At 44.9% G+C, this 22557-nt stretch overlaps 1 protein-coding gene across 1 annotated transcript in view; it reads right to left on the bottom strand.

Moving 5' to 3' along the window:
* Positions 1 to 887: 887 nt before the first annotated feature.
* The window catches only part of SRD5A2 (steroid 5 alpha-reductase 2), a 487602-nt gene continuing 465932 nt past the window's right edge, over positions 888 to 22557 (bottom strand). Inside the window, exon 5 of the mRNA XM_085612206.1 lies at positions 888 to 6683. Within this exon, the coding sequence (XP_085468332.1) occupies positions 6617 to 6683 (67 nt within the window). The 3' untranslated portion in view covers positions 888 to 6616. The remainder of the gene's footprint in view (positions 6684 to 22557) is intronic.

The raw sequence follows: 22557 nt of genomic DNA, 5'->3' as shown, positions 1-22557 counted from the left end.
TCTCGCAACAAGTACAAACGGGCAAATTTAGGGGCATATTAGCAATGACTTGCGATAATTAGCGCTGTTTTTTTTATCGCCGGCTATCGCTGGATTTTATCGCAGTGATAACGCGTTATCATCAACGTTTATCTCAAAGGCGATATTAAATCCAGCGATAGCGGCGAATCCCAACAATAACGTGAGATATCTAGCGATAAAAATCCCATCGCTAATGGAAATCTTGCTAATAGGCAGGTGAGGACGTAACCGTAGAATCCACCTCCCATTGACTATAATGGGTAAGTCAGGTTTCTACCAGGTGTAAAATCTAAGCGATAAACGCGGTTAGAGTGCGTTTTTTTATCGCTTCGCGGGCCTTGGTAATAGGCCGAAGGTGTGTTTGCGACTGCTTTCAGTCGCTTACAAGTTGGGAACGCCTCCTTTGCATGTCATTAGCGATAAATATCGCTGACATGCAAAGCAGCACCCAAAACGGTCGCTTTCGCCATGAAGCTGTCGCTAACAGCTGTTAGCGACAGCTTGCTGATAGAGCGATAAAAATATCGCCTCTTTAGCGGCAAAAAGTGCGGCTAAAGCGGCGAAACTGCCCTTGCTAATATGCCCCTTAGTGCTTCGGTTTTGTGATTCAGCAAACTTGCTTTTGAAATTCTTTCTTTCTGGTTGTTGACTATCCTTTGCAATGCTTGATAGAGGCCACTCGTATTTGGTTCTCATGCACTCTCCCATTTTCTCTTAATGCAGTTGTAAGTTAGTTAAAATGAATAGTTGTCACTCACACATGCCACATGTACTTATTTTCCCATTTGTGAATTAGATCAGGTAACATTAGTGATGACAAAAAACGACCATAGGTTTTGGTGTGTGAAACATGGGCACACAGACAGTATGGGAAATACATTTTATTATAGCGAGTACACCAAGAGTCTCTTATAGACAGACAGACAAACGCACAGACACAGTATTTAACATGTTTTATGCTATACTTTCTAGCTTCTATTTGCAAGTATCAAAACATACGGGTGAAGGATATAACCTAGCAGAGAGCATCTGGAGCAATTTATGATACTAATATATGTTGAAATAGCCTTTGCTATCAATGTTGAGCTTTGCAGCACTATAAAAGATGAACAGGCACATGCATGAAAAGAAAAACCGGTCGCAAACGGGCAGATTCTCAGAATCTGCTCCTTTGCAACCGGTATTTTTGCATTTGGGATGCATCATCCTTGTCAATTGTTGGCTAACAAAGTTTGTGGCATGATCTCTCCACTGGGTGACAATGTCTCCCATTTTGTTCATTCAGGGTACGGGGAGAAACGTAATGAGCTGCTCTTTAAATATCATCTAGGTTTTAGCAACAAACTTGGAGGCAGCCGGATTGTAGAACCCTGTACATTTGATGGTAGCAGGGGTAGGAGTGTCATTGATTTCCTCCTATTTCCCAAACGTTACCCTGCACTAGTACTTAACTTTATACTACATAACATCATATTGAGTGATCATTTTCCACAGAGTTTTGTACTGGATATTAGTCCTCAGGGTAAGCCTGGCAAAGGGCAATCTACTCTTGCCGCTGAGAATATAGTACTCTCCCGTTTGAACGGCTTTACTCTGCCCTGGTCCATGGTTGACCCATCCTGATTTTTACAGCAAATTTTTATAAAACAGAGTAGGGCTTTCGAGGTCTGTTTGGATGAGACTGCCGACGCTAGTACGGTCGTGGAGGCTTTTGGACACATAGGCGAGGAGATTAGTGCTGGGTTGACAATTAACCAGATTAGAGGGGTAATGAAAAAGCAAGGGTGGTTTGATCATGCGTGCACTCTTGCACACAATAAGTTAAAGAGGGCCTTGAAGGAGTTACCTAGGAATAATATAGAAGTACAAAATTGTAGGCGGGCTTATAAGCTAGCACTAAACCATCGCAAAAAGGTTCTTAAAGAGGAGGCTTGGGACCATCTGCAGGAAGTGAGCCAGAATAAAGATTCAATATTTTTTTAGTGTGTTGTAAATTCTCCCTTTTGTTGTGACGATGATAAATCCAGAATAGAGGCAGCAATTACAGAACAGGAATGGGTGGCCCATTTTGCGAAATTATACATGGGCTCGGCTGAAAAAGACCAAAATAACTCTGTGGCTGGGATGAGAGATGTCTCCGCTGGGCCTACTCTCTTGTGGAAATATTTTGATTTTAACTTCACACTGGAGGAGGTGATTCGGGCACTTAGAGCTAGCAAGGGCGGAAAGGCACCTGGCCCCGATGGGATCCCGATTGACATCTTCAAGGACAACACTGATCTCTGGGGCCCTCTCCTGACCCAGGTCCTTAAGACTTTTCGGGAAGCTGGTTTTCCAGTGTCTTGCTCGGAATCACACATTGTGTCAATATTTAAAAAGGGAGACCGCAACTGCCCTGCACACTATAGACCCATCTCCTTCCTGGAATCGCTGGTCAAGGTGGTAGGTCGTATTGTGCTGGAAAGACTACAGGAGTGGGCAGACTGTAACAATATTCTGTCCGACTTTCAATATGGCTTCTGCCAGGGTGTTGGGACCACAAAGCAGGCCATCAATTTGAATTTGCTAATGAGCAAGTACACACAAATAAAAGGGGGCAACCTGTTCCTGGCATTTGTGGACTTGACCTCTGCATTCGACTGTGTCGCCCATGATAAACTCTGGTCTATTATAACCTCAATGGGTGTTGACTGTGTCATCGTCATTTTTCTCAGATATTTGTATTCAATAAGTTCTGCCAAGATTAGATATGGTAGGAATGGTGAATGCATGAGCCCAGTTAACATTAAGAAGGAGGTCCGCCAGGGGTGTGTACTTGCGCTGTTTTTATTTAATTTGTACATTAATGACTTGGGTAGTACCCTTGTGGACTCTTGTATTAATCTGCCTCAAATCGTTAATAGGCCAGTACCAGTATTATTGTACGGGGACGACGCAGTGCTTATGGCCCGCACCCACAACGCTCTTCAGCATCTTTTAGACAAATCTGTAAATTTTATGGAGAATTTGGGTCTTTTAATTAACATAGGTAAAACGTACGTTATGAAAGCTGGTCGAAAGTTAGCCAAGTGCTGCAATATTTCAATAGGAAATGAGATTTTACCTCAAGCTTCAACTTTCTTGTATTTAGGGATTTTATTCGATAGCAATGGTAACTGGAAAAGTGCATTAAAATAGAGAAGAATGTAGTTCCTTAGATCAATTGCGGGTCTGAGTAACTTTTCTAGGAAACTGGGACGCACATTTCCCAGGGATATGCAGAGCATTTATAACACCAAATGTCGGTCAATAGCGATGTACGGTTCTGAGTTGGGGGGACACATAGATGTTGATTCTTTACAGCTGGTAGAAGAGGGTTTTCTTGAAAACCTTTTCGGGCTTCCAACCAGCTGTTCTAACTTTGTGTGTCATGCGGAATTAGGCGTAACCTATTTGGAAGAGTTGATAGGGGTGCAGCCAGTCCTCCTTTGGCACAAGCTATGGACATCGGATCATACAGGCTTTAATAGAGCCACTGTACAGGACTGCTGCGGGGCTGATCATGCACTGAAAATACCATGGCTGAAATACATAAAAAATGTTATGCATGATATTTGTCATTCTGAATATTAAGAAAACCCTGAATCTTTGTTGCATATATCAAGAGTATTATTAAAGAGAGTATGTTTGAACAATTTAGAGGAAAAGAGATTAACAATGGAACTTGTGAAGCCCACCGTACAACATAATCAAATGGTACTGACCTGTTACATGATTCAACCGTATTTAATTGGTGTTTTAAATGCTCAACATAGATTTGTCTTGACAAGTTTTAGATTAGGCATTTTTCCTCGCTTGACAACGTTCCCCAAAACCAATAACTGGTCTCGTCAACTAATATGCTGTCCTTGTGACCAGATCTCTAAACAATCAATTATCCATGTACTGTTTTTCTGCACATTTTATACAGATTTAAGGATTATTTTTATTAAGCCTTTAATGAAATTGTTAAATTTTAGACAATGCACACCGGCCTACTTATTTTTACAATTGCTCCCGGACTTGTTTACATGTGTGGTAGTGGCAAGATTTTTTAGGTCTGTCATCACTAGAAGGAAGTTTATAACTGCTGCACCCTAAATCTGTAAATGTTTTTATTGCATCTGTTTTTAATGATTTGATTAACTCTTTCCTTTTTTAAACTTGTACTGAATTGTAAGCTTTTATGATTCTCTGTCTGAAGTTGAAATGAAGTATGTTATATTGGATTAAAACTTGACCCCATAGTTTGCTTGATTATGCAAGACAATATTAAAAACAGTTACTTATTGTTTCAACCCTTCATGATGCAGGCTCTTCATCAGGATAATTCTGATGTATGCTTTCAGTGCCAGTAAAACCTGTAATGTCTCAAGAAGTGAATTGAAACAAATGTTAAGCCAGTTTGGAAAAAAGGTGTCAAGAGCAGTGATAATTATTATATTCTGCAAATAGGCATACTACCCACAAAAATGAATAGAATTGTCTGCTTATGCACTGAGGAATGAAGGCATAAAATAAAACACACCTGTCAAAAAAATAAATGCATCGTATCTTTTGATAAAACGATTAATTTGTAAGAGGACCACACTTTTTTTAAACATAAGGTCATACCATTCTGGTTTATGAATTGTTTTATTTGAAGTAGAGGGTTTGAGGGCCTTAACGTTTGAGGTCTCATTTGGAAATTGGCTCGCTCAAATTCCTGCCTTGAAATTAATGACAGAGAAAAAAGGAAAGAAATACACTATCTCAAATTATATGACAGGCCTGTGTTCTCATGCAGTTGAGCCAAAAGGGTAATTAATTTGGCTACAAGAGTCAAATTCACCCTTGAACTGATTGTCTACAGCCACATAAACTGACTATAGTCATACTCAGTACTTAGTACACTGTCTCATAAATAGCTTAGAGTTTGTTTTATTTACTTCATAGCTCATTGTGATAAGTGACAGGTATTTCAAACATAAGATTTTTTCTGAAGATCTCCGAATCATGGAGTGCTTAACCAACTGTTAACTTCCTCACACATTGAAACTTTGCCTACCATTTACAGTGCACATTTCTTCATTGTCTACCTCAAACTACACAAATTGAACAATGTACAGGCCTTTATGTAAACATGTTTTGCTGTAAAAGACACTTTTTTAAGAAGAACCACATGGCTCTTTTGCTTCACATCCTTCTGTGCGTGTTAGAGAAAAGCAAACTGTGATGGTTTCAGCTTCACTCTTAAACCCCTTAGGACAATTAATTCATATGGTGTTGTATTAGCTGTATTTGAGTGCAATTATTATTTGCTTAGAAATAGAAATAAGGGCTGTGATAAAAAAAATTACTGGCAGAATATTTATTCTGAATTAGACGTTATTTAAATGACTGAACTACCTACCAGCAACCATATAATAAAATTCTAAAAGGAAAATGTTAAATGTGGACACTACATTTCGCTTGCTTCAATACTACTGACATAAGTTTTAACATCCTGGCTGCATCTATCCAAGCAGTGGGAGCAAAGCACATGCAGAGCAACGCACTTTTCATGTGTGTTCCAAAATTGCTTCTGAAAATGCCATGGACCAAGAAAATCAAAAATCAAAACTTTGCCTTCTAATTTGGTAAACATTTTAAGGATACTCTCTAAGGTGATTGTCGAGCTACACTATTTGACTGCTGATGAGGGGAGATTTTCAAACATTTTTATTTAGAACATTTCTAGCTGTATAATTGAATACGCAAATAGTTTGCTTTTCGTTCTTTGTCTACTTTGCAGTTGATTTTATTGTACTCTGAATATGAAAATTTGTATGCATGTTTCTTTTATATTTTTTCACTCTTTTTTGACGTATTACTTCCAGACGTTGATGTGACTTCTTATGTACTCTTGCCTTTTGTGAAGCTGCAAGTTGCCCCCTCCCTTTCCTGGCTAGGGCTACTTTATAAATAGTAATAAAATGAAACAAAATGAAATTAAAAACGATGTATGTTCCTGACAGTAAAATAGCTTCCATATATAAGATTTCAACTTAATATTTCTTCATAGGTTCTTTCCGGTAGACTTCTCTCCTTTTCCTTCCACATCTTCATAGGTGGGAATGAGTTGGCATGCCAAGCACTGAAAGGGTTTGAGGAAGTCAATAAGGCGCTGTATTTAAATTCAATATTGGGAAAACAGTCCCTGCTTTCCAAATGTCCACGGTGTGTGATCTTGTACAAACCAGTGCCTCTCCCTGTGCCACGTGTATACAGGAAGCAGATTATGATACAGGATCCCACCCTAGTCATGTTTGGGCAACCTTGCCCCTTCTCTGCCATCAGGCACTAGCCACCTGAACGTTGGTCGATATGTAGTTGCAATGTTATAGGAACAAACTCTGGCAATGAAGTCCACTGCAGCTTAAAGAACAATAACAGTAAATCATAGTTTTGTAATAACTGATTCTTAACAAATGAAATAAAATGACAGAATAAACCACTTTGGTCCGTTTAGTTCATGCATTCATCCCTGGAAGAGAACTTTGCTTTGCAAGCTTGATGATGTTGATGGAACAGATGTCCTCTCACTGGCTTCCAGTCCTTAAAAAATGAAAGGGATCAAGACTTTTCTTGATTTGGGGTAGTCTGTAAACTTCTTGAGATAAAATCTGTAAACAAAGAGAAGATATAAAATTAGTGAAAACTTCTATACACCTAACCACAACACTTTGTACTTTCTAAGGGGCATATTATCAACGGCCAATTATAGCTGGCCGTGCTTAGCGATAACTTTTTTATCGCAGGCTATCTCTGGAATGTATCACCCTGGTAGCGCGTTATTAACAACGCGTTTCTCCAGGGCGATAAATATTCCAGAGATAGCGAGGTTATCTCCGTTTTGCAGGGAACATCGCTGGTTTTCCAGCTATGTTCTCTGCAAAATGACGATAACCTTGCTGATACGACCCTGTGGTCGTATCAGCATAATCCACCCCCTATGTAAAGCATAGGTAAGTCTGGATTTTAGCAGACGTTAGTTTTTGGTGAAAACTGATGTTTTCGCCAAAATCTAACGTGTGCTAAAATCCTCTGGGCTGCCTTGTAAATATTGCGATGTGAACATCAGTGATATTTGCAAGGTAGTCCATCCGGGGAACGCCCAGTGATGCCCACTTCGCATCTCATTAGAGATGCAAAGGGAGGCGTAGGGAAAAAGGGTGCTAACATGCGATTATGCATGTTAGCACCCTCTTGTAAATAGGGCGATATTTTTATCTCTGCTTTTTTGGCTTTTTAAGCCAAAAAAGAGGAGATAAAGCCCTTGTAAATATGCCCCTAATTACTTAGATATGTTTAATACTAGGCCCAACAAGTTTTGTGAATGTTCTGGGATGGTACTGTCACGTGGACTGTACCAGGCAAGCCTGCATAGCAGTCAACACAGTTAACAGTGCTAGTACGATACATTTAAACTTAGTGGCGGACCCTACGTTTGCGGAGGGAAGGGTGCTTGCGATTGTTGCGGCTGCCGCCCTGTGATGGCCACAGGTAAGAGGGAAAATAGAAAAAAGGGGGAGAGAGACGGAAAGAAAGGCTAGGTCCACCCTCCTGTATCAATCATGAACCAAAAATATCCGAAGTGTCGGAATAAAGAACCAGCTATATTAAAAGTTTTCTCGCTCAGTTGGAGTCAGAAAAAAACAAAGTTTGAAAGGAAAAATGTCCTTTCTTGAGTCCACTCACTCACCAGGGTTTCCCCACGGTGACATGCTTCATCATAGGGGCCATCCCAACCCGCTGCGGGTTGAGGCGTGCTGCGACTTGCGACACTACGCAGGAGCACTGTTTTTGAGTGACTATGTATAGTGCAGTGATGTGGAGTGGGTGAGTTAAAAATATCTAACTGCCCCCAAAACTCGTGTACCCGGGGCGGACCGTACCCCTTGATACACCACTGTTTAGACTTGTTTTTTTACACTGGATTATAACAATGTGTGCATGCATAAGCGACTGAGCAGGCACTCCCACGTGCACAGTAGCAGCAACCGTGTGAGGTAGCAGTTATCACACCTGCGAAATAGTTCTGTTACCTTGACAGGCGTCATACTTAAGTATACTTTTAACACCCTATGACAGTACCACACACCACGCCACTATGCAGCACACCAACACATGAAATAACGCACACCAGTACACAAAGCTCCGATTACCCAACAGAGACACAGAACACACCACACAGCATGCCATCTCACGAAACCCATACAGCAAACAATCAAACTCAGTGCCTCCTATACACGACCGCACATTGTGATATAACCGGGCAGAGAATATTGATTTACACCACCTACCCATGAAAAAACATCATTGCACAGAACATACCACACAACAAACCACCAACCTTAACACTGATGCAGTACGTATCACCACTCAACACTATGTACTACTTACACGTTAACATGCGTCATCATATATTATATCACATCGCATAAAAAGAAACACCACTGCATGCAATATACCTCCACCATCAGATAATGCAGCAAACAACATACTTTACCACTAATTACTACGCCAATACATAATAGCACAGCACACCACATTAAAAACTTACAACCCCAAACGTGGACATTGGAGCAGGAAAAAAGCTCAGCTTAGATTTTTGTTAAATTTCTCCCAAAAAATCTTTTTGTCTCTGATGTTTTATGTTGTTACAGACAGTGTGCATTCTTCCTACTTGAAACTACACCCTCAGCACATAGTTCAACAGGCATGAACTGTAGAAAAAAAACATAAGATATTCTAACATCTAGTAATAGTATTTTCCTTGTGTGAGTTGGCTAGCGTCAATATTTTTTTTAAGTTAGCATTTTCATTCAGCTTCCAAGGTGCCACTGCACCGCTCAAAAAGACTGTTCAATGTAGAGCTAGGGGTATACCCTCAGGTATAAACATTACAGAGATAGCTTTTTGCAATCAAGGTATCCCTTTGGGTGCAAAGGTCATGTGAGACACCTGATCAATGCGTTAGGTGGTCCCCTGTATGAGATTTTCTACTTGAACCGATCTCCTGCATGTCAAAATTTTGCAAAAACACTAGAGTAAAATTTGGGATTTTAGTTGTGCAGGATGTGGGACCTGCACAAGAAATAGGTCCAAAATTGTTTCCTTACATGGAACCAAGTACGCCATTGTAACACTTGACTCTCTCAGGGTAGCGTAGCAGAGCAGTTCAAGGCAGACTCAGGGGTGGTGGTGTGGGCTAGTAATCTCCATCCACTGACATACAATAACAACACTCAATAAATGAATGTCCAGTCAGTTCTTTTTTTTTTTTTTTTAAAGAAAAAGTACTTTTTTTATGCTCACCATACTAAATACTATGAACTGCTTTACAACTATATATATCAGGCATATGGAAATACAGTTGGTGACATTCTGAAGAACTAGTTACGTACCTTCGGTAACGATGTATCTGTAAGAAACATTGGTAGTGATAGATTCCTTACCTTGGAATTACTCCCAGGCATCAGACTTGATCTGGAAAGTTTTCGTCAGCAGTACCCCTGCGCGTCGGTAGGTGGCAAAGAGCGGCTCTGCGTCCATCGTTGGCGTCATGGTCGCCGAGATGACGTCACGGGCACTACTTAGACGCCGCCCACGCGTGCTGACGTCAGTTCTGTACACAACTTTCCGTGCCAGGAACGCAGAGCCATGCAAGATACTGACCACTGGTGCATTGAAACTAGGGCGCTGAAAAGGATGACCTTAACCCTAGAAATCAGTTCGCAGAACGGGGAGGATGGGTGGGGCGGTAAGGAATCTATCACTACTAATGTTTCTTACAGATATATCGTTACTGAGGGTAAGTAACTTGTTCATCTGAAAGAAACACATAGTGATAGATTCCTTACCTTAGAATAGGTACCCCAGCAATACCAACCCCGGTGGTGGGTCTGCGAACCAAGATCACACCAGGAAGTCCCAGAGAACAGAACGGCCAAAGAAGCCGTCTCTCCGGACTTGGCTGTCCAGGCAATAATGCTTAGTAAACGTGTGCAGTGATGCCCACGTGGCTGCCTGACAGATGTCTTGCAGGGGGACACCACTTCCCAATGCAGTAGTGGCTGCAGTTGCTCTAGTGGAATGAGCACGCAGCCCCACCGGAGACTCTTTTTTAGCCGAATAGTAACAGGCTTTGATACACAAGACGGGAGATAGTCCTCTTGTGTACCACCCACCTTTCTTGTTGCTAACGTAGCCAACAAAGAGTTGGTCATCAAGCCGGTTGAGATAAAATGAGAGCGCACGTTTTAGGTACAGACGGTGGAGCCTCTCTTCCTCCTGGAAGGATGCGAAGGCAGAAAGAAGGTGGGCAAGGTAATGGTCTGCCCAATGTGAAATGCCATAAAAACTTTTGGCAAAAAGGAAGGACGGGCCTGGGCACAACCTTGTCCGGATGGACTGACAGAAAAGGAGGTTTACAAGAAAGAGTCTGGAGCTCACTCACTCACCTAGCGAGGGTGATGGCAACCAGGAAGGCAGTCTTCAAGGTTAAGAGACGAAGAGGATAGTTGTGAAGGGGCTCGAACAGAGCACACATCAAGTATGTAAGAACCAGATTCAAGTCCCACTGTGGCATCATGAAAGGAATAGGAGGAAAAAGGTGGGTAATGCCTTTGAGAAATCTATTTACAACAGGGTACTTGAAAAGAGGGGGCTGGTCAGGGAGCCTAAGAAAGGCCGAAATTGCAGAAAGATAGCCTTTGATAGTGCCCAGAGCAGCGCCCTGCTGGGCCAAAGAAAGAAGGAACAAAATGACTTCTGAAAGAGGGGCAGAAAAGGGATCCACAGCCTTTGCTGTACACCATGTCACAAACTTGTTCCACCACCTCCGAGTGAAGACGCCATTTGTGATCCATCATGCAGCTGCGGCTGAGTGCGTCCGCCCTGGCATTCAGAGACCCTGCCAGATGTTGAACCACCAGGAAAACGCCCTGATGTACCAGCCATGTCCAGAGGGACAGAGCCTCCTGACAGAGGGTCCACGACCCAACCCCGCCTTGCTTGTTGCAGTACCACATGGCGGTGGTGTTGTTTGTGAACACCTGCACTACTCTCCCCTTGACAGAGGGAAGGAATGCCTTCAGTGCAAGTCAGATCGCCAAAAGCTCCAAAAGGTTGATATGGAGCTTGGACTCCGCCGGAGACCAGAGGCCTCTGATCTCCGCCTCTCCCATGTGGCAGCCCCATCCCAGGAGGGACGCATCCGTCACCACTGTAAACTCCGGTTGGGGAAGGGAGAAGGATCTGCCGTCGACCGAATGCTGGTTCGTGAGCCACCACTGCAACTGTTGTGCAGTGCCCTCCGAGATCTGGACGTGACCGGACAGGTTCCCCTGATGCTGCGCCCACTGGAACTTCAGGTCCCACTGCAGAGCCCGCATATGCTATCTGTCATTATCGATCAGCAGGATGCAGGAGGCCATGAGGCCCAGCAGCCTCAGGGTCACTCTGACTGAAACCCTGGACGAGGGCTGAAAGATCAGAATCAGAGCCCGAATATCCCAAACTCGCTGTGCAGGAGGATAGACCCGAAACTGCCCCGTGTCCAGAACCGCTCCGTTGAAGAGGAGCTTCTGAAAGTGAATCAGGTGCGACTTCGGCACGTTGATGGAGAACCCCAGGAGGTCGGCCGTAGCCTGGAGGTGGGAGACGACTGTCTGGGGCGAACCTGCCTTCAACAACCAGTCATTGAGATAGGGAAAGACTGAAACCCCTGATCTGCGCAGATGAGCTGTGACCACCGCCATCACTTTCGTGAACACCCGAGGGGTGCTGGTAAGGCCAAAAGGGATCACGGTGAACTGAAAGTGCTCGTGGCCTACCATGAACCGCAGTTAACGCCGGTGGGCCCGCAGGACTGGGATGTGGAAGCATCCTGCAAGTCCAGCGCTACCATCCAGTCTTGTGGATCGAGAGCAGACAAGACCTGAGCCAAAGTGAGCATCTTGAACTTCTCTTTGCGGAGGAAGTGATTGACGTTCCGGAGGTCTAAGAGAGGACGCAGGCCCTTGCCTATCTTTGGCACCAGAAAGTAGTGGGAATAGCAACCACGACCTACTTCTGGCATCAGAGCGCGCTCAATGGCCCCCTTGGTCAAGAGGGCCGCTACTTCCTGCTGAAGAAGCACCAAGTGATCCCCCGACATGCGGTGGTACTGAGGTGGCATGGCTGGAGGGGTAGTCTCGAAGGGGAGGGAGTAGCCCCTTTGGACTATCTCTAAAACACACCTGTCCGATGTGATGGTGCACCAGTGGGGGAGGTGATGGTGAAGCCTGCCACCCACTGGCGTTTGATGGGCCTGAAAGTTCGGACTAGGAAGGTATGGAGGCAGTGGTGGCCGGGGTGGAGGTGCACTAACCCGCCCGCTAAACCCTTGGCCTGCCACGGCAGAACCCGCGTCCATGCAGGGATTGTTGATGCGCAGGCTTATGGCTCTGTTGTGAACACTGCGGGGCGCCCCTTCCGGTGCCACGAAAGGAGCGAAAAGCAGAAGGCAGAGGAGGGCGGGCTGCAGAGAGTCCCAAGGACTTGGCCGTAGCCCGTGAATCCCTAAAACGCTCCAACGCGCTGTCTGATTTGTCGCTGAAGAGGCGACAGCCATCAAAAGGCATGTCCATAAGCATGCTTTGGGCATCCCCCGAAAATCCAGTTGTCCTCAACCAGGCATGGCACCTGACTGCCACTGTCGTTGCAATCGCTCTGCCCAGTGAGTCGGTGGTGTCTAGGCCACAACGAATCATGAGCTTAGCCGCGCCTCTCCCCTCTGCAACAGCCTGGGAGAGAGCTGTCCGGGCCTCCTCCAGACACTGAGGCAGCATTTGCGCCACCTCAGAGGCATGCAGTGTTCACGGACCACAGCGCAGAACTGGCGGAAGAAAAAATCTTCTTTCTGAATTGATCTAGTTTCTTAGATTCCCTATCCGGTGGTGCAGAAGGGAAGGCGGTTGGGGAAACAGAGGCTTGGACAACCAAGCTCTCGTGGTGGGGTGTTGGGAGAGGAAAATGGGGTCACCCGGAGCCGGGCGATGGCGTCGGGCCTCGTTCCTATCCACAGCAGCCCCTGTGGTGGGCCTGGACCAGGTGCCCAAAAGAACATCAGAAAGTGCTTCATTGAAGGGAAGCAGTGGCTCCGCAGAACTAGCTGCTGGCTGAAGCACTTCTGTAAGGAGGTTAGTCCTGACGGCCACAGTAGGGAGCACGAGGTGTAGGGCCTCGGCCACCCTACACAACACCACAGCATAACTAGCACCCTCCTCCATAGCCACGGTGGGAGGAGACAGCATGCCAAGGTCTGGTGAGGTATCCAAACCACTGGCTTCCCCCAACTCCTCTGCCCAGTCCTGTTCATACACGCAATCAGCTGTGAGAGGGTCCTCAGACCCCTCCCAGTCCTCTCCTTCCTCCTCAGGCTGTTCATCAGTTCTAAAAAAAGGAGCAGGGACATGGGGATAGAAATCCCCGAGCAACGTCGAGAACGGCATCGATTGACGCCGGCCCGATGCCACATCCACTTCAGGGCTGAAACCGGGGTCGGCATCGTTCCGAGGAGCGGGCGACGTCAGAAGTGGTGCCGGTGAGGTCGATGTCGGTGGAGGTGTTATAAGGTCAACCGGCGTCGACCAGGATCCAGGCCGGAGCCGGCAGTGACGCCAGTACCGGAGCCACCGGCGATGAAAGGCGAGGACCACCAGGTGGGACCGCGTGGCCCAAAGGCACACCAGCGGAACCCGACGGCCCAAAGAGGCGAGCCATGGCCGACAGGAATTTCTGTATTTGGGCCGGAGTCGCCGACGGACTCGGGAAAGGCAGATAGGCTGGCGGCAACACCATAGGCTCCACCGAAGTCGCGGGGGAGGCACCACCCGCTCCCTCAGCCACGTCACGCGACTGGCGAGGGGATTTCGAAGAACGACGACGTTTCTTCAACTTCTTGTGCTTCGCCATACCTGAACCCGAGTGCGAAGACTTTGATCCCGAAGACCGATGGTGATGACTCCGCACACGGTCCCTCGACCTCCCACGGGACCGGGACCTCGAACGGCACGGATTCGACTGCAGGGCCTCCAGCAGCTTTCCGGACCGCTACCACAATCCCACAGGACAGCCCTCAGTACAAGTAGCAGTGCACCAGCACCACTTTTAGCACTGTAGTGCACACTTGCTGAGTGATGGACCAGCATTGCATTTACAGTGTGTCAGAAGTCGAGCGTCTTGTACCCTTTTTGTATGTAGATCCCCGTGAAACATCAAGTCCCAGAATGCAGTGTAGGAGATAGTTCATTGTATGCCTTCCCATGCTGCATTAGGATAAGTCAGGTGACTGCTATTGGCAAATAGCCTGCCTGCTCCCATTCCTGATTGCTTGGCCTTCCTTCCTGCCTGAGGACCACGCCCCCTTCCTCGTGTGTGGAGCTCTCTGTAATGGCTGTCCGCCATTCTTCCTTCTGACCTGTTTCCTTGGAAGCTGCTTTACGACTTACTATTCGTCTCGCGCTTGGAAGAGCTCCTGATACCTTTCGTCACGCGCTTTGGAAAGCGTTCCTGTCTTGCTGTTGCCAACGGTGTGCGGAAAGCGGCTGAAAGCAATCCCTGTTACTTCGTATCAAGCCTTTTGACGACTGCGTGCGGAAGCGCAGTTGCATCTCTTCTTCGTTACTTTGTATCCTGCGGGTTACCATCGACTCGAGGGAGCGCTGTGGAATACTTTTCGCTTGCCTAGACCTTCTCTACATGCGGTAAGCGTTGGGAATCATTTTGAACTGTAAAGGAGTACTGCGCTGTTGAAAGACTGTACAAACTGTATTGAAAAAACTTTATTGACACCTTCTGGGTACAGCGTTTCTACTGGATTACGAACCTTGCATTGCCCAACACTTATCAGCAGCTCCTGGGACTCTGACCTGTTTCTTTTTCTTTATTAATATCACTATCAGTGCACAGCCTCGTTAAAGGTGAGAAAGGACTACAGACTCTACGCGGTGTGTGGAGGAACATTTAAGACAGCGCGTGATAAGACGCTGTAAGCTCCTATTGTTTCTGGGTCCAGCTTTTCTCTCATGAGATTCAGAGTAGTGCAACTTCCTTCGTTTGGTTCCTTTCTTTTATACAAGAGACATCAGTTTTGTTTGATACCAATCTTGGTCATGTAAGTATGAGAAGGCATATAATGGATATAAGTAGTAGGAGATATTAACAAGTAGATAGGGCTTATGTGATCCTTTTGTTTTCTGTCTCCCTGTAGGAACCTGATATCCTGTGCCTGACTTCTATGTAGAAGACCTGGTGGTCCTTTATGGTCTCTTCACTCTCTGAGGGGGTCTACATCTTACTGTAGTGTGTTCTATACCTATAGAGGAGTAGACTCTGGGAGAGCGAAAAGATAGTATCTTCGCTCCCATGGATATTGGACCCTCTGTCGTTGGGACAAAGACCGAACAGAAGGCCAAGCCCACGTATTTAATATCCCCTGAGCGAAGATGGATAAAGGCGCTTCATATGAGGCGTCTCGTGTAGACCCTTTGTGCCCAGCTAATCCTGACATTACCATGTCGGAGTTAGCAAATACTGTAGTCACTTTACAGGCCGAACTCAGAGAGTTAAGGGGTGAAAATCAACGCTTAGTAACTGAACTAGGGATATTAAGAACACACACATCATTGGAGGCTGTCAGAACAGGAACATATCCTAAGCAGAAGCGTAATTACATTCAGCCAGGTCATTTTCACCTCCCTTCACCAGACACTTCAGGGTCACCTGCTCCTGCGTCTGCCCCGGTTAACCTAACTGTTGTTACTCCCCCACACACGCCCTTGGCCATGCCTGAACGTTTCAATGGGGATAGCACGAAATATGCAGTCTTTATGAACCAATGCCATCTCCAGTTCCTGTGTCGAGCTGCTGCATTCCCAGATGATGCCGCTAAAGTTGCATTCATCATTTCATATCTAAGTGGGAATGCAGCACTTTGGGCCGTACCGTTAGTAGACAACGATGATCCTGTCCTATATAATTTGGTCCTTTTCAAAGAGAGAATGAGGAGTCTATTTGCTCGCCATTCCTATATGCAGGCTAGCGACAATGAGTTGTTGAACCTGAAACAAGGGTCAAAGGACCTCATTTCATATATAACTACATTCAACAGGCTAGTCACCGAGACACAGTGGCCTGAAGAAAAAAGGACTTCCTTATTTTATAGGGGGTTAAAAGATGAATTAAAAGACATTCTGTCTCAGATTGTTGACCCTCCAGAGGAGTGTGCGTCTTTTATTGACTTAGTGGTCAAATTGGACCATAGGCTGACAGAAAGAAAAGGAGAGAAGACAAAAGGGGACTATCCTCGTCTTCTTCTTTCAAGAGCTGATAAAAAAGATCCCAAAGATACCAGTGAACCAATGCAGATTGGGGGAGTTAGAGGCCCTTTGACTGCTGAAGAAAGAGAAAAACGCAGACGTTTGAATTTGTGCTTGTACTGTGGTAAGGGAGGGCACTTCGCTAGAGAATGCCCTGTGAAGCCTAAAAAATTAGGCAGCAGTATTCTGAATAAATCTGGGGCTGTGACGGTTTCGGAAAACTAACTGACTTGGTAAATTTAGGGATCGATTTCCCAAGTCCTTCCGTGTCTCAGATCTCTCAGTCTGTTCCTAATCACTTATCCACGGTGCCCAAACATTTTATTATCTCTGTGGTATTCATTCTACCTTCCCAACTTAGAAAATCCATGGCTATATTAATAGATTCGGGGGCTACCGGGAATTTCTTAGATATCACGGTAGCTAAAGCCCTTGGGTTGCAATTTATCACAAAACAACATCCCGAAAAAGTGCAAGCTGTGGACGGATCAGAGTTGTCATCAGGATTGATTGAACATCATACACCAGACATTATCATGGTGTGTGACAATGGACACTCAGAGGTAATCTCGTTCGATCTCAGCGATACTCCCACGTTCGGGGCCATTTTAGGTGTACCATGGTTACAACGACACAATCCCTTGATAGATTGGGTTGCTAGAACAGTAACTTTACGGTCCTCCTTTTGTACATTACATTGTTATAGAGAAACGGCGCTTTGGCAAACGCCTTTGTGTTGTGCAACGTCTTCATCCTATGCCTCTAGTCTGCCTGTTGAGTATCAAGACTTTGCTAACGTGTTCGATGAGGTAAAAGCGACAGCTCTACCACCACATAGATCATATGATTGCAGAATCGATTTAATTCCTGGAGCCGAGCTGCCCATCAGTCAAGTGTATGCATTGACCGAACCAGAGACGAAATATCTGTATGATTACCTGCAAGAGATGTTGAAGAAAGGTTTTATTCGACATTCTACTTCCCCTGTCTCCTCGCCTCTTTTCTTTATTCCCAAACGAGAGGGAGGATTGAGAGCGTGTCTGGATTACCGCGCCTTGAATAAGGTGACGGTGAAAAACAAATACCCTCTTCCACTCATCTCCACTCTCTTGGATCAAGTACGGAAGGCGAAAATATTCACCAAACTCGATCTCAGAGGAGCATACCACTTGATCAGAGTAAGAGAAGGAGAGGAGTGGAAAACGGCATTTCGTACAAAATTCGGGTTATACGAATATTGTGTTATGCCGTTTGGACTCTGTAATGCTCCAGCCGCTTTTCAATTTTTTGTAAATGAAATACTTCGAGATTATTTAGATCTCTTTGTGATCGTCTACATTGACGACATCCTGATCTATTCTCAAAACACTCAAGACCATGTAAACCATGTTAGGCTAATACTGCAACGTTTGCAAGATCATCAGTTGTTTGCCAAATTGGACAAATGTTTGTTTCACACACAAAAGGTTGATTTCCTGGGCTTTGTCATTTCACCTGGGGGGATTCACATGGATCCTGCCAAGGTATCTGCAATCACCAATTGGTCAAGCCCCAAAACCGTGAAAGAAATACAATCCTTTCTAGGGTTTGCTAATTTCCATAGACGATTCATTCATCACTTTTCGGAATTGGTATCTCCTATCACTAGATTGCTCAAGAAAGGAGTGTCGTTTGATTGGGATAACAACGCCGAAAAGGCTTTCAGGGCCTTAAAAGAAAGATTCACCTCGGCCCCCATCATCAGACATGCAGATGAGACCCAACCATATTTTGTGGAAGCAGACGCTTCTCAATATGCAGTTGGAGGGGTATTGTCGCAGCGAGATAGGATATCGGGTACTCTCCATCCTGTAGCTTATTTTTCGAAAACTCTCTCACAAGCAGAACAAAATTACACGATTGGAGAACGAGAACTGTTAGCCATCAAGATGGCTTTTCAGGAGTGGAGACATTATCTGTTGGGGTCACCTCATACTATAACCATCTATTCTGATCACCGCAATCTTCAATTCTTTAGATCAGCCAGAGCCCTCACTCCCAGACAGATGAGATGGGTGTCTTTCTTTTGTGAATACGACTTTATCATCACCTTTCGGCCGGGTGCAAGACACGGAAAAGCCGATGCATTGTCTAGATTAGGAAAGGAGTACTGTATCACAGAAGAAACTCCCATACCCATCATTCCCGAAAACAAGATTGTTGCTTTAGAAACAAAAGAGGAGTTAACTGCTGACTCTTTTCTTGCTCGACTAGAACTGGAGTATGATAAAATAGGACAAGAACAGTGGGTAGCTGATCCGTTGAATACGGTAGTAAATGGTTTGTTTTATCATGAAGGAAGGTTGTTTCTTCCCTCCCCTGAAACCCGTTCACTAGTATTAAGATGGTGTCATACCTTACCCTTAGCTGCACATCCTGGAAGTGAAAAGACTCGCCAAACTTGCCAACGGTGGTTTTGGTGGAAAGAAATGTGTCAGGACATTACTGACTTTTGTAAAGCATGTTCTACCTGTGCACGACAGAAATCCATGCATAGTGCCCCTGTGGGTCTGTGACGTCCTTTACCAGTCCCTGAGTGTCCCTGGTCCACTATCAGCATGGATTTTATCACTGATCTACCTACAAGCAGAGGTTATACAACGATTTTGGTGGTAGTTGATATGCTATCCAAAATAGCTCATTTTATTCCTCTCAAAAAACTTCCCAGAGCAATAGAACTCGTTGAGATCTTCATAGACGACGTAGTGAAGTTACACGGGTTACCCTCGGTCATTGTGTCAGACAGAGGCCCCCAATTTATCTCAAAATTCTGGCAAGGCCTCTGTAAGACTCTCCACATAGATCACAGACTCTCTTCTGCTTACCATCCACAAACAGAGGGACAAACAGAGAGAACCAACCAAACCCTTGAACAGTATTTAAGATGTTTATTGAGTACTATAACCAGTGAATGGAGTAAAGCCCTTCCCTTAGCAGAATTCGCCTACAACAATTCCACGCATTCCGCTTCCAAAATTTCCCCTTTTTTCTTTATGACAGGGCAACATCCAAAATTTCTCCCTTTACATCTTCCTCCTGAACTGCTAAATATACCTGCTGTACATGAACATCACAAGGTACTTAAAAACATATGGGAACAAGCCACAAGAGAATTACTCAAAACGAAACAACGCATGAAAGAACAGGCTGACAAACACAGGAGAACCGCTCCTGTCTATTCTGAAGGGGATCAAGTATGGTTAGCCACAAAGAATCTCAGATTAGCAGGACCACGTAAATTCTGGCCCAGATATATTGGAACCTTCCCTATACTTCAGATAATAAATCCAGTAGCCATGAAACTCAAGCTCCCAACTGACATGCAGATACATCCAGTTTTTCATATATCTCTCCTTAAACCCTTCATTCCACCTTCCATTCCAGAACCTCCACCCCCGCCCCTCACTGTGAAAGGAGAGGTAGAGTTCGAAATCAGAAGGATTGTAGATTCTAGAAGACATCGAGGGCAATTACAATACCTCATAGACTGGGTGGGATATTCTCCTGAAGACAGAACATGGGAACCAGCAGAGAATGTACACGCTCCAGTTTTAGTCAGGAGATTCCATGCATTGTACCCCTCTAAACCCAGACCTGTTAATAGACCGTTAGGGGGGAGAACTGTCAGAAGTCGAGCGTCTTGTACCCTTTTTGTATGTAGATCCCCGTGAAACATCAAGTCCCAGAATGCAGTGTAGGAGATAGTTCATTGTATGCCTTCCCATGCTGCATTAGGATAAGTCAGGTGACTGCTATTGGCATATAGCCTACCTGCTCAAATTCCTGATTGCTTGGCCTTCCTTCCTGCCTGAGGACCACGCCCCCTTCCTCGTGTGTGGAGCTCTCTGTAATGGCTGTCCGCCATTCTTCCTTCTGACCTGTTTCCTTGGAAGCTGCTTTACGACTTACTATTCGTCTCGCGCTTGGAAGAGCTCCTGATACCTTTCGTCTCGTGCTTTGGAAAGCGTTCCTGCCTTGCTGTTGCCAACGGTGTGCGGAACGCGGCTGATAGCAATCCCTGTTACTTCGTATCAAGCCTTTTGACGACTGTGTGCGGAAACACAGTTGCATCTCTTCTTCGTTACTTTGTATCCTGCGGGTTACCATCGACTCGAGGGAGCGCTGTGGAATACTTTTCGCTTGCCTAGACCTTCTCTACATGCGGTAAGCGTTGGGAATCATTTTGAACTGTAAAGGAGTACTGCGCTGTTGAAAGACTGTACAAACTGTATTGAAAAAACTTTATTGACACCTTCTGGGTACAGCGTTTCTACTGGATTACGAACCTTGCATTGCCCAACACTTATCAGCAGCTCCTGGGACTCTGACCTGTTTCTTTTTCTTTATTAATATCACTATCAGTGCACAGCCTCGTTAAAGGTGAGAAAGGACTACAGACTCTACGCGGTGTGTGGAGGAACATTTAAGACAGCGCGTGATAAGACGCTGTAAGCTCCTATTGTTTCTGGGTCCAGCTTTTCTCTCATGAGATTCAGAGTAGTGCAACTTCCTTCGTTTGGTTCCTTTCTTTTATACAAGAGACCTCAGTTTTGTTTGATACCAATCTTGGTCATGTAAGTATGAGAAGGCATATAATGGATATAAGTAGTAGGAGATATTAACAAGTAGATAGGGCTTATGTGATCCTTTTGTTTTCTGTCTCCCTGTAGTAACCTGATATCCTGTGCCTGACTTCTATGTAGAAGACCTGGTGGTCCTTTATGGTCTCTTCACTCTCTGAGGGGTCTACATCTTACTGTAGTGTGTTCTATACCTATAGAGGAGTAGACTCTGGGAGAGCGAAAAGATAGTATCTTCGCTCCCGTGGATATTGGACCCTCTGTCGTTGGGACAAAGACCGGACACAGTGCACCAGTATTATATCTAGCACTACACTGATGCCCTAACAATTAGAGTGCATCGTTGTCTGATCATTTCAGGGAACACATGGCCCGCTGGCCTAAAGTGAACGCCCCACCTAACATCAAGGCACTGTCATGGCTTATGTGTCTATGCCAGAAACATTGAAGGGGCTGAAACACAAAACATTTTTCACTTTTTCTTGTACCTCTCTTTGGTGGTAACTGAAGCAGCGCTTGGCGAAGACTCCTTTTATCGTCATATTACGACAGCAGTTTTGTGCGGGTGGTAATGTGTGACTTCATTTGTGCATGTTGGTTGGGCTGTATTTTGTTGTGGTGGTGATGAGTTTTGGGCCCCATACTGAGTGTTGCACTGATCCAGAACGGGGTCATTCATTTGTTGATCCGAATATTGCACTGTCTACAGACCATACCTGAAATGGGTTAATGCATGACAGCGCTGCTCGGAAACAAAGAGTGGCAATTGCGACTCCTTGTTTCTGAGGTTTGTTATCTTGAGCTCATGTACTAATTCAAAGATTTTCCTGGTTAATGCATGCTCTGTAAACAGTGCATAATTGGTAAAAACAGTTCTATGCCACCTTTCTGCATTTACACAGTGCTCAGAACGAGATGATGATACAACATTTGATGCTTTTGTACTGTTGTGATTTTTTGATGTTATGAGTGTTTTGTTGTGTTTTTCGACTTTGTTCTAAGTTTTTGTTTTGTGCTCTGTTATGCTCCATTAATTACTTCAGAGATGCTAGCAAATGCTGCTAAATGTAAGGCCAAAACAAATGCTGCCACATTTACAGCCAAAACTAGCACTTTCCTTCAAAGTTACAGTAACAAAGGTATGCAATACTGTCCAACGTGGTAAAATACAGCTGCTCCAACTCTTCAACAATTAAAGACACCAGTAATCCAAAACTAAAATATATTGAATAATGGGTGCAGACTCATAGACCAAATGAAATGGTGCTATGACAATGATAAGGAAATATCCCATACCACTTGATTTACAGTTACAGCAAACAGCGGTTCAAGCTCATGACCCATTCATACAAAGCCCTACACAACTGTGGACACAGGTACTTGAACCACCATCAAATGCATTTGCTCTGAATCCCTTTCTCTAACCATCACCCTCCGCATCCGATGTAGCAGATGCGGAGGTCACCCTTTCGCCTACTGAGCAGCAAAGACATGGAACGAGCTACCCTTTCATC

Source organism: Triturus cristatus, chromosome 6 (genome assembly GCF_964204655.1).
Source record: "Triturus cristatus chromosome 6, aTriCri1.1, whole genome shotgun sequence".
Classification (NCBI taxonomy): Eukaryota; Metazoa; Chordata; class Amphibia; order Caudata; family Salamandridae; genus Triturus; species Triturus cristatus.
Note: the sequence above shows the minus strand (reverse complement) of the source record. Positions and strands in the feature narration are given on the sequence as shown.